The sequence below is a fragment of the Aulonocara stuartgranti genome (genome assembly GCF_965226115.1).
Source record: "Aulonocara stuartgranti genome assembly, chromosome: 4".
NCBI classification, from domain to species: Eukaryota; Metazoa; Chordata; class Actinopteri; order Cichliformes; family Cichlidae; genus Aulonocara; species Aulonocara stuartgranti.
The window spans coordinates 37,804,869-37,818,267 of record NC_138942.1 but is presented as its reverse complement, the minus strand read 5'-3'; the positions used below and the strand labels follow the sequence as shown (position 1 = coordinate 37,818,267).

At 41.4% G+C, this 13,399-nt stretch overlaps 1 protein-coding gene and 2 long non-coding RNA genes across 3 annotated transcripts in view; 1 reads left to right on the top strand and 2 right to left on the bottom strand.

The window, feature by feature from the left end:
- Positions 1-13,399, top strand: part of LOC309705063 — a 270,569-nt gene that overhangs the window by 26,840 nt on the left and 230,330 nt on the right. The gene's annotated exons all lie outside the window — the stretch shown is intronic.
- LOC309705625 (stonustoxin subunit alpha-like) lies at positions 7,366-8,541 on the bottom strand (the record flags this gene model as incomplete). Its single annotated transcript, XM_082531537.1, has 1 exon — positions 7,366-8,541. A coding segment is annotated over one exon (591 nt), but the record flags the coding sequence as incomplete, so codon positions are not given.
- On the bottom strand, positions 8,710-12,075 carry LOC309705034. The gene is made up of 2 exons (XR_014276444.1): positions 9,172-12,075; positions 8,710-9,120 (listed from the first exon to the last, which is right to left on the bottom strand). It is a non-coding gene; the product is annotated as an uncharacterized lncRNA (long non-coding RNA).

Here is a 13,399-nt window from a genome sequence, read left to right as displayed (position 1 = left end):
AGGTTCACTGTCCCTACAGCATCTCCCTCACCGATGCCACAGCTACAGGTTACACACAGAACAAATCAAATCATTTAGTGAACACACCTTAAATATCAGCGTAACAGCTCTGTCCATTCAGTTTGATTGATTTGGCTCTCGTGCAAATCACTCACATTAGTGATGAGTGGGATCAGTCTTAAGGTGGTAATCAGGTCTCCTGCTCCTTGTGGTCTGACCTTGTTTCCTTGTGTTAGAGCTCTCAACAAGCTTGTGTTTCAGTTCAGTTTATGTTTTCATATGGCACCAGCGCATAACAACAGTTTCCTCGAAGAGGATTACGCTGCAAAGTAATCTGAAGAAGACCTCTGCTAGGCTTAGGGAGGGGCAGCCTAATGGGATGAGAGGTAAACAAGAGAGGTAACATTTCCATGTGCTGTTTGTAGCCGGAAGTCAGCATCACTGTGAAGGTGACCTGAAGATGGATGACCATCACAACCCCAAGATTCCCAACAGGTTCTCAGTAGGTATCATTGAATTCCTGTGATAAGGCTTGGCCTGTCATTGTAGACTGGCTATGACTCATTTTCATTATGTTTATCAGTCGTCTTAGTAACGGCCCATCTATTACAAATATTGATCTATTATCCATTTATCTTCCAGTCTCTGCAGTACACCCAGCAGTGGTGAGGAAAGGGAAAGCCTCAACTCTCATGACTATTGCAGCATGTGTGGAAGCAGCTGTTTCTGCATCTATCAGATAATAAATGAAAACGACTCCGTCCATGTGTCTGTTACTGGAGTTACAGAAGGACCCTCAGACAGTTTGACACATATGCACACTGTACAGCGAAGGCAGCAAAACTCTGATGAAGCTTCAGTGCTTGGTCTCTCTCACATACACATGCTCAAACACACAAACAGGTGTGGGTGTCTGACAATGCATGTGTAACACACTGAACACAAAAAGGAGAGATCAGGGTCATTATTTACCATCACAGTGATTTATTCAAACAGCCTTGGCACAGGGCAACTGTGTGCTTTGCAAAGGGAGGAGAGAGAAATTTAAGGCATGAAACACAGATGCACATAAAATCATGAGAAACTCTAACAATGCAGGTTATTAAGAAGCTGCCTTCTTGTGTAAACTGGTCCTCCCACCTTAACTTTGCTCTTTGTTTAGCCTTTTCTGTGCTGACTCTCTCTAGTGTCTCCAGTCCTTCCCATATTTTCCAGTTCTGCCTTCTATCCAGCAGGGGGCGTAACAAACACTTTGTTACTGTGCTTACAGTTTTTTCTGATTGCTTAAGCCCTTTTTTTGTAACTATTGACTAATTTTGCAAAACTCTTCACACAAATAAGAAAACCTGTCACCCAATCATCAAAACATTGTAGTTCTCTTGCAAAAGCAAACACAGCTAGATTAACTCCTCACACCTCCTCAGCATCTGTACACCTGAAGAGAAAAGAAAGGCTCCAACAGCTCAAATCTACAAAGGATTCATGAAGTTTCATCCAACAATAACATGTTTGCCTTCCACACTTCTATTATTCATGATCACAAACACAAAGAACTTGTGCAGCCCTGATATCAGCCCTAATATATGAGTGTGTTTGCCCAAAGACTGAAACAGCATCAACATGACAGCTGTAAGAAATCTTCTCTCAGCCTTGTTTGGCAGAAGATCCCTGCAACAAAGATTGTAGCTGAAAGATGACGTGTGTAAAGTTTGCTCTGTGGGAGGGTCGAGGCTGTTTTTAGACCTTTGATAGTTTCCAATCCAGTTCTGACAGACAGGAATAAAAACATCATTAAGATCAGATCATGGAGCTGTTTGCTGCCTTGTTTCTATCTTCACATTACAAGACTTTACTACAATAAAGATGCTGACATGTTTCTGTAGGAACAACATCATTGAATCTGTAACAACTGGAGCCAAACCAGTGGCTCTGCTGGGATCACTGGTGAGCCAACACTTCCTTGTTGATGCAGATTTCAGGGCTTCCTTTTGCTCCTCCGTTATAACTGTTCTCTCTCCTCAACACATGATGACACAAAGGAATCAGCAGTGACAAAGATGATGCTGAAGAGAAGCACACACTTCACACATATAACAGACCAGTGCAGTTACACACACCTCTGCTCGACATCAGGCCTCAAACAAAGACACAAAACACTAACTTGACTCTAAACAGAAGAAACGAGCAGCTGTTTCTGTTCTGTGCTTATTTATATTTGACACACATGCTTCTCTTTGTGCAAACACACATCGCACTATAAGGGTAACCTCGCACACAATGATTGGACAGCACAGTGATGATGCTGGGAGATCCTATACGCAGCAACACAGAAACACTGAGAACTTTAAACATTGATTATATTGAGATCAGCAGCCGACCCAGTCTAGATAAAGGCCAGCAGCTGGGACCGCTGCTGCACCAAAAACAGGTTTCAGTGTTTCCATGTGTGTGTTTGTGTGTGTTTGTGTGTGTGTCTTTACTTATACTGGTCAATAGACTTTAGTCAACACATTATTGAAAGGTGTTACACATGAAATAAATACAGTGTTTATTCCTCTGAAGCAGCTGCATTATAACCAATCTGCTCCTTTGTGGCCGTTTAAAACAGCCTTAAATAACTGTTGTTATATTTGTTGCAGCTTCTGCTCCTCTTGGACAGACGACTCTTGAAAAGACGTTTTTGAATTTCAACTTTTAACTGGATAAATATCGGATATATAAACGTCTGCAGCAAACTGATTCCAGCGTCTACCTCATGATAGGAATGTTTTTGTGGCTCAAGATGACCTGATATCTTTCATAATGGAGACGTTTGACACATGTTTCACATATTATAGACCAACAACTGATTCACAGTGGGGTTGAAAAGCACCTCTGTGATCAGTGTGGGTCATCCTTCACCACTGCAGGTCAGCTTAAAACACACAAACGAGTCCACACAGGAGAGAAACCACACAAGTGCAGACACTGTGAGAGAAGCTTCTCACATTCACATGGTCGTAACAGGCATGAACGTGCACACATGGAAGGAAACTACAGCTGTGACCAGTGTGACAAGAGCTTCAGGAATCTCAGTTCATACTCTGCACACAAACGATCCCACGTTACTAATAAACTGTTTCACTGTTACCAATGTGCCCAAACATTCACCTCATTGTCTGCTCTGTGCAAACATCAGCGCGATCACTCAGGGCTGAAATCACTCCCATCACTGGATCACAGTGAATCTGAAGACACAGAAAGATCCTCTGGTTTCTGTGTCAGACTCAAAAAGCTTGAGATCAGGCTCCACAGAGTTCAGATAGAATCTCCTGTAAAAATCTGATGAGGCAGCTGTGAATCAAACTCATCCACTAGTTCCATTTTAAGCTTTCAAAACTGTCCTACTGTAGTGTTCATGTCGAGTGGTTAGCTTTCTATTCATCAGTTGGTTGAAAACTCTGTTTCCTATTTGTTGGGGGAAAACTCTGTAAAAGACCCAGGAGAAATAAAGACACAATGAGACAAAGTTACTTTCTTTATCAAACGTGTACACGGGTGAGCTGCTAAGAACAACTCACACCATGCACAGTGGCTTGGTAATTTTTATAGGCACAGAGCACAGAGACAGTGAGAACAGGATAACAAATAATAAACAGATAAAATAAAACAACTCCATATATGGTGCTAGTCTCGTCAGCAGAGAGCTAGGGAAGATAAAACAATCTAAAACAATATGTCCCAGAAACAAGATGTGTTTGCTGGGAAAGTCTAAAAAGATAATTCTAAACTAATCTAACCATAGACAGAGGGCAGACAAAAGGCATCTTTGTACATTTAAAAGAAGGTAAAGAAACATAGAATCATTTTTCTTGTAACATTCCCTCCTGTTTTAACTTATTTTAAATGTATACAACAATTGTCTGTGAAGGTTATTTATTAAGTATCTTAAGCAATTTTTTAATTTTCAAAATGTCAGCATAGCAGAAATGGAAGTCATTTGGTCTAAAGAATAAAACAAAAGAAAATAATAAAAAGAAAAACATAGTACCCCACTGAACAGTGAGTTCACTGTGGCATATGACAGATTCAGCTTTCTGTGTGCAAATGTGTCTGTGTCGACCTTTCAAATGCTGTTGAATCCAAAACATCAGCGGCTCCTCGGCTGCTCACTTCATGCACTTCTGTCTGTGTGACAGTCCAATGACATCACAGCTGTTTCCAGCCCCAGTGTCTCAGGACTGGACACCTTTAAACATGTCGAGGATCAAACAGCGTCCAGCTAAACACACATGAAACTATCAGAGCTGACAATCATTCCAATAACATCTAATGGTTCATGTATGTAGACACAGGACTACAAGGAAATGGCTCTCAGCATCTGGCTGTGGGAACACATGAGTCCCTGTTTGTGTTCAGATTGTGTGCATGTTTTAGACGTGTGTCACATGTAGAAACACAACAATCCCACAATGACACACAGATGTGTTTGACACAGCTGTGCAGCTGTAAGTTGTTTCTAATGATTCATTGAAGCTCTTCTAACATTCTGGAGACGATCAGTACATGAATCTGTTCAACACGACAACAATTTGACTTCAGTGTGAACGTTTGCATTAAATAACCTTCTTCATCCAGCTGACAGCATCTTCATCCTATGATGTGAACAGTTCCTCCTGTTGATGACAAACCTCTGACAGGATCTGCTTGAGGAGCTTTTTCATGTGCAGCTCTCTGAGCTCAGGGCTGAGCTGCTGTTTCATCTTTAAGAGCTGCTGCCTCCTCGCCGGACTTGTTCTCCTCTTCTTCTCCTAATGACACCATTTCTGCTTCATATTAAATTCAATAAAGATGCTGACATGTATCTGTAGGAACAACATCATTGAATCTAGAACAACTGGAGCCAAACCAGTGGCTCTGCTGGGATCACTGGTGAGCCAACACTTCCTTGTTGATGCAGATTTCAGGGCTTCCTTTTGCTCCTCCGTTATAACTGTTCTCTCTTCTCAACACATGATGACACAAAGGAATCAGCAGTGACAAAGATGATGCTGAAGAGAAGCACACACTTCACACATATAACAGAGCAGTGCAGTTACACACACCTCTGCTCGACATCAGGCCTCAAACAAAGACACAAAACACTAACTTGACTCTAAACAGAAGAAACGAGCAGCTGTTTCTGTTCTGTGCTTATTTATATTTGACACACATGCTTCTCTTTGTGCAAACACACATCGCACTATAAGGGTAACCTCGCACACAATGATTGGACAGCACAGTGATGATGCTGGGAGATCCTATACGCAGCAACACAGAAACACTGAGAACTTTAAACAATGATGGAAAGTGTTATAAATGACTTGTTGGCCTCTGATCTGTCACAAACAGCTGAAACGTGTCTCTCATGAGTCACATGAAGGTTTTTGACAGAAAGGACAAAAAGTAGCTGCAGTCAGTTTGTGTCATTTTTATATTTATTCATCTGGGAGAAAAATCTGAGGGACATTAAAATGTGTTTTCAACAGAGACAAGAACATGAATATAACAGAACAGGTAAATGAACATGTTTCAAGTAAACAGCTGGACTGATCAGGTCCAAACACAGAGTGATAAACTTGTCAAACAGCTGTCATATCTTTATATAGAAGCTCTTTATAAATGCTGCTCACTGCAGTCTGTTTACTAATAATGTCAAAGTGTTAGAAACACAGAAACATCAGAATGGTCTTTGTTCACAGAAACCTGTCTGGGATCCTTTGTTGTTCTTTTGATGCAGAGTTACATTATAAATATAAAGAGTTATTTCAGAGTCTCATCAGTTTTCCTGCATGTCTTTATTTAACACATCAGCAGGGCTGAAGCTCTCATGTTAAACACACACTGATCTATGGACACGTTCATGTGTTTCTAACAGAACCAGGCTGTTATCAGCCTGCACTAACATTATGTCACACACACTGAATGTAACAGTGACAGTTTACATCATCACACAATCAGCTGTGATTGTTTCACTGTCATCAAACGAGTCAACAGGAAGTAGAATCAATAGAAACCAATCATTTCCTGACAGCATGTCTGATGGAAATAAGTGCAGATTATGTATGAAGTCTAACTGCACACAGTAACTGTGTTACAATAAGGACTTAACAGCGCCCTCTGCTGGAGTGTTTCAGTACTGCGTTAACTAGAATACACCACCTCCTCCTCACACCACCTGCTACAGCTCTACTCTTCTATGACTACAGTCATCCACAGCACTGATGTGAGGTCACATGGTTCATATGTAAGGAGCACAGCTGACCTCAGGTCAGTTTAATGACTGTGAGCAGCAGCTGTGTTATTGTCACTGTGACAGGGAGACACTCTCAGACACAGCGCTCATGTCAGCTTGTTCTCATGCAGGAGGATCAGGAGCTCCATGTTTGTCTTTCTGTTTGAATCATGATGTGTTTGTGCCATCAGAGTCTGTCATGAGTACTCAGGGTTTCACAGCAGCTCTTCTGGATGCTGACGAGGACTCCAACCTCATGTTTCACCTCTCTGAGCTTCTGATGTCTGTGAACACTCGTGTTTCTTCTCTGGGCTCATCTGGACAAAAACACCTTTCTGTGTTTGGCTGCAGCCTCATTCTGACTGACAGGAAGTGTGTTATCCATGAGCTGCACTTCTGTGAGGAAGTTTCCTGCTGTGTTTCCTGTCTGTGGACAAACACGAGTGTTCCAGCTGAGGACTTGGTTCCTTCCACCTGTCCATACAGGACATCACGCTGTCTGCAGCTCTGTAAATGCAGCTCCAGGTCCTTCCACGTGCTGCTCTGTATTTGTGCAGTTTGTAGTGTGTCCTGGGAAACGTAGCACACATGGTGTTCTTCTGCTGTTTCCTCCTTTCACTGAGTGTGAAACACTGACGCTGTGCTGTTGTTCACAGAGGGGAGCTGATTCTAGCTGCAGCTGGACTCTGTCATCTAACTGAATGTGTTGGTGCTGATCACGGGGCTCTGAGGGGGGAGCAGCAGGAGGACTCTGGATGCTGACGTCAGTGTATCTGTGGAAGCTCCCACAGCGTGTCTGTCATTCAATATTGTGCTGTATATTGTATCTATGCAAAGATGAACAGACTGTGTGTTCACTGGTCTCTGTGCTGCAGCTCTGATGTCATCATCACTCCCTCCTCCACCCTCAGCAGTCCCAGCATGCTGCTGTGGTGCACCCCACCCTCACTCTACACCTGAGCCACAGACCACACCCTCCACCTCAATATACACAACAGTTTTCTCTGCTGTGGAAATGAGATCAGGAGGAAATCATGATTATTAATATTTAATAAACGCTCACATTAATGTGGGCTTATTTGTTTCATATTAGAAACATTAGTTGAGTGTTTTTAGTATAAAATGGTCAAAGTCCCTCTTTTTGCTCCTCCCCTCACCTGTGGATGGGCGGTGCTGTTACCGTGGTGACAGCTTGGATGTGTTTCAGTCCTGCCTGGTTATCACTGCAGGAATCTTTCACATTTATTACAGGTAATAACTCTGATTTTTCTGTGTATTATGAACCAAATGTATCCTGATACACACAGAGATGGATGAGCAGAGGGTTTTTTTGCAGTTTATGTAGTTACTATGGACTTAATGCAGACATATTATTAAAATTAGGGCTATAACAGTTGTATTGATGTATAGCAACTTGAAATGCTCCCACAAATGGCTCCACAGCATGTAAAAATATAACAAAAGCTCTGGCGGACTTGGTTCTGTGGTCAGTCTTAAAGGGTGAAGTTAAACTCTGTAATCTTCACTGTGTCACAGAGTTCAGTGAGTCCCGTTATTCACAGTATCAATCAGATCATCAGAGAACAGCTGATCAGCAATCAGTGGTGCCAACAGCGCCTCCTGTGGTGAGAGGATGCAATAATGCAATGTAGCATTTTTCCACTCAACACTTGCAGTCATGGAAACTGTCTGTTGGATCAGCACAGGGACACTGAGGAACCACGAGACCAGACACTAAACCCAGGATAAAGAGTTTGAGTGAATGTGGTGTTGAAGGTGTGGAGGTGGATCAGAGTGTCAGAGGAGACTCTGTAGAAGGACAGAGTGCCAGCAGGACAGTCCACATACACTGCTGCTCTGTTAGAGACAGAGGAGGAGGAGGAGGAGGAGGAGGAGATGGATGTTACTCTGTTATTGTGACAGACATAACCAGGACCATCATCAGAGCAGATCAGACTCCAGGACTGATCATTGTGTCCAAACCAACAGTCATCACTGCCTCCTTTCCTTCTGATGCTTCTGTAACTCACTGATATATAAACGTGTCCTCTCCACTCGACCTCCCAGTAACAGCGACCAGTCAGACCATTTCTACACAGCAGCTGATGAACATCAAATCTGTCTGGATGATCAGGATATGACTGAACCTCCTCCACACGTGTCACTTTCCTGTTGTTGTCAGACAGTTGGAGGTTTGTGTTCACTGTGTTTGTGTCGATTGTGAGTTGACAGGAATCTGATGGAGAGAACAAACACAATCCAGCTGCAGTTATTGATCCATCATCTGTTCATTGATTGACACTTTGATGATGACTCCTGACATGATGAAGATGGTTGAATGTGTGCTGCTTTGTTTTCATGAATCCCATTAAAAACACACTTACACTTTGTTAAGATTCAGTATTGAGGAAGGGTACAAGAGGTGATCGAAGAATAACCACACCGATCCGGCCGGGTGAAGTCAAACGATGATTTTAATGAACACACGTGTGGGAAGACAACTCTGTACGCAGACAGGAAGTAGTCTTCGACTTAATCAAAGCATGAACAGATATTTTATAGCATCAGGGTTTGTTTACTGACGCCCCTTCATACGTCACAGACACATTTTATACATAGATCAGATCAACATCATCATGACTTTTTCACCCAGAAAATCATCTTCTATTTTCATGGCTTGGTACTTTCCGTTCTTATCTTAAAATGAATTGTTCCTCTTTCTTGCCGAGACAACAAGAAACGGTTCCTCTTTTACCAAGACAATTTTGCAGTTACAGCCAAACATAACTAACCTCTTCCTCTAAATAAATCTAATTTAAAGTGTGTGTGTGTGTGTGTGTGTTGACCTCACATGCTCTTTGTGTCACCTCTTCACCTACTGTCTGTGTCTCGTCCTCAAATGCTCTTTCTCAATTCACCTGTTGCACTTCTGACCTTTTACCAGACCAGAAGCTCACTGAGACTATGTGTATGTCTTCTACTAAATAAATGTTTTAACCAAGAACCTCTACTAAAACCTTAATATAAAATGACCTGATATAAGTGTTTTGTAAGCATGTATTGCAATTCCTTCTGTGGCTCCAAGTCACTTGCACAATAGATTGTCCGAACATCGCGCCGAACAAAGCTTCCGACCCCCAATTAATTGACCGAACTCCAACTCTTTAATAAGCACAGATATGCATTGTGTATAAAATAGTCATAGCTGCTTAAGGCCTTCTTAAAGCTATCTGTTACATTGTTAAAGCCTCGTCTTAGCCTGCGGCTCAAAATAACTTCCTGCTTCTTTCTGCATACAACTTCCTGTCAGCCTGCAACTCAGTCTTTCTGAAAGAGACTCTGTTTAAACCTTTGAATGCAATATAAACTCCAGATTTTATTATTAATGCAATGGTAATGATGGCAATTATTTAACTATAGCAGTAAAATAATTTCCCTCCTCGACACTCCCCCTTTTGACCTCTGGAACACCAGAGGTCACAATACATTGTGTCCTCACGCAGACCCTTCTCTGGTGGTCTCGAACCTCGAGATCTCCAGGATCCTCGCCCCTCCTGTGGTCGCCGAGATCTTCTGCAAAGGAAACAAAACACCTTTCCTGCATCTCCCTAACTTATCCTATCTGGGACTCTTTAATCAAAAGCCTGATCCTAATTATCTTCTTAACTTATTGACTTGTATTTATGTATACTCTTCAACGTTACTCATCACTTTAAAATTCTTTTAAGCGCTGGTTTCACGTCCAGTTGCTCGCTCTATTTTCCCTTATCTGATCATCAACATCCTGTGCACAAGTTGTCGCTGCTGCAAGTTAATCTACTCCAAAAGAAAACAACCACTTTAATCAATTAAGTTTAAGCATATAAGCAATTACTCCTGTATACATTTCATCATAGCTAAATGCTGCCTTGAAACAACTCCTATGTGTTAACACTAACTTCATTTTAAAACCTCACATTTCCTATGTTATCACCTGTTTTGGTATAGCCTTTTTATTTCATTTTGCTCCCTTTAATGTAACAATACCTCCTAATTCTAGTTTATCAGACTTAACCAAAATATATGCTTTCCTTCCTCTTTGGTCCTTCTTTAAGTTCAGTTAAAAGCTAAATGAATTTAAGGCCTTTTGCCTGAAATCAATACTGTCATGTGTGTTTCTTAACTCTGTGTCTGTAAACGTGTGCAATCCTTCATGAACTCATATTATCCTCACAGTAGATTGGCTAATCATAGCGCTAGCCAAAGGCTCGTGACCCTCCAGAGACAAATTTGAGCCACAACTCCTTTAAAAGCACAAAATGCAATATGTATAAAAATCATTTCTATTTATAAGCTCCCCCTTTTATCCTAAAAATACCTCCTATATAATATCTGTATGTGTAAGCCTACATTATAACCACTACTTCTAGAAATCAAAAAGAAATCAAAGCTGTTCTACCCCTTCAACCCTCACTAATTTTCCCTCTAAGAATTATTCACAGCTTTGAAAAACCGGCATTGTATCTTCTAAACAGGATTCAGTTCTGTCATAGTCCTGGGCCATGTTGGCCCAGTATTCTTGGTTCCTTGTATTTTCGCTCCTTATTTAGGCCAGGTTTTCTGAGGTGTCCTGTTGTGGTGTTCCCTAAGTATTTCTTCCTTTGTGACTCTTACCCCTTTGTGCCCCTCTGTGTATTTATGAGCTCTCGTCTCTCTTTGTGTTTATTCCATGTTTCCCCCAGCCTGTTATGTCTGTGTTCTCCCCGTGCTTTCTCTCCTCCTGTCTGAACCTCTGTGTACTTCCTGTTTTACTTTGACAGTCTCTCGTCAGTATGCGTAATGTTGTGTTCACTCCTGCCCTGTCTCGTTATGTTTATCAGTGTCACCTGTGTTCCCCACCTGTGTGTAATCTCCCTGTGTTCTCTGGGTGTATTTAAGTTGTGTCTTCTGTTATGGTAGTTGCTGGTTTGTCTGTGTTGTTACCCCTCGGTCTCCCTGCATCCTCGTTTCTGGTTTGTGTTATTAGCTTACCCAGTTTAGGTTTCCGGTTTCTTGTTTTTCCACCAGTGCTGTTTTGTGCCCACCGTTGTAAACAAATATTCACCTGCACCAGAGCTGCCGCTTTTTGGGTCCTTCTCTACAACTCCACACGGCTTGCCTCGCAAACCGTGACAAGTTCACTTTTAATCCTTTAACCTTAACTTAAAAATAACAGTTTCAGTTTTACCATATCCAAATGATCAAAAACCCAAAAGGTCCTAAAATGATCCTAAATTATTAAACAATTAAATTATTAAACCCTAAACCCCCCTTTATCTTGATACATTTCATGTGTCAAGATACTATACAAAACTTAAAAATGCTCAGTTTCCCCACTCATGATCCAATCTATGTCATAAAATAAACTTAAAACAGAAAAGTTATCAGTCATGTGTTTCTTCAATTAATGATAACTGAGTTACATCAAAAAATATTTCCCCTTTAGCATTTGGCCTTCTCCCAACAATATACTATAATCCCATAATCTAACCCCACCTAATAAAACAAAACAGAAATTTTCTCTGGTAAAAACAAATTGTTTATCCACATTTATTCATCCTCACCTTCATCCAGTCACACATTCACTCACATGCAGTCACACCATGTATTTGCTAATGGTGGAGCTTCCCGCGTCAGATTCTCCACCCTCAGCAAAATGAGCTCCGTCATTTTTTATTTTCCATAGGAAAATATTTCTTTATGCTTTTGGACTGGATTGACTCGCATAAAATCCTTTTTACAGGGACTTACGACCTTGATCAGTCCCCACAGGTAGCTTTCTCCTCAGCCAATTGTAATCTGGAAAGCCCCCCTTGTATTTGCTCTCCCCGAGAATTTTCAGCGCCGTTATTCACTGTTGCAGGCCTGCTTAAAACAGAAATGAAAAATAGAGCTGATTGTTAGCTCATAAAAACAAAACAAAATCACTTGACAGGTTTTCTTTAAGTGCACTGTTACAAAATAATGGGCCCAATTTTAGACATGTCCATGTTTCCTAAAACCCCCTCTATTTAAAACAAAAACACCAACAACAACCTACCTGACAGAATCAACCCATCACCACAACAACCTTAAACACACAAATCTTGCCACCACATAATTTCACCTCCTCAATACACCAAAAGTCTCATTCAAACCACTCAATTTGCACACAAAAATCACCCCCTTATACTCTTAAATTCAGCATAAGACCCCTTACGACATCATATAATCACTAAACTATAAATTCCCTACCCCAATCTACACTTCTCGTCTCTGCTATGCTTCCTCTTCCTGAAAGTCACAGTCACACACACACTCAGGAAGTTCTTTCGTCACCACACACTCCAGCTAATTTGCATACTGAGTCATCTCTCAAGAAGCTGTAACAACAGAAACATATGTTTAAACATTCCCAACTCATTAAATCATTTTATTTCTTCCAACAGTGATCACTAGTGTTGATCACTCAGTACGAGAGCACTCCTAAGTCACTCTTTTTTAAAACTACTTTAATCCCTTTTTCGTTTTCATAACTCCCTTTGTCATATGGCTTATTCTATTCCTCAATTACAAACTCAAATGTATTTTATTAAACATTCACACCCTTGTATCATTCATACAAAATAGCAAGCTGTTCTTCATTGCCTATGTTTGTGTTCTTAGCTAGGTTTAATCAGTGTCTATGCATTAAACTCCATGAGCTTGTCTTGTCTTTATAAGTTTAATGCATTTTCTGTTTGTGTGTGTGAATTTGCATATGGTGCTTTTACAGTGTGTCAGACTCCTGCATAATTTTGCCTTTAAACAGTCAATTTTCTCCTCCCCAAATTTACTAACCCAAATTCTGATTTCCTACCTTAAATAGCAGCATTCCTTGTCCTCAGCCAGAAGGTAGGGCTCCACTTGCCACTTTCCACCTCCACCCTAGCCCAGCGGCCTTACCCGTCAGGACCCGTCTTCTTACTGAAGCCGAGAGTAATCGTGACTGTGCCTGCCTTAGGTTGTCCCAGGGTTTCGAGGTGGGATCTTACCCGTCATGGGCTATCCAGCCTTCCATACTCGCCTGATACGGGGCCCAAGTGGGCAGGGGAGGGAACACACTGGCTCTGGGAATTAAAGGAATGTAAGCTGCTTCCTTCATTGCAT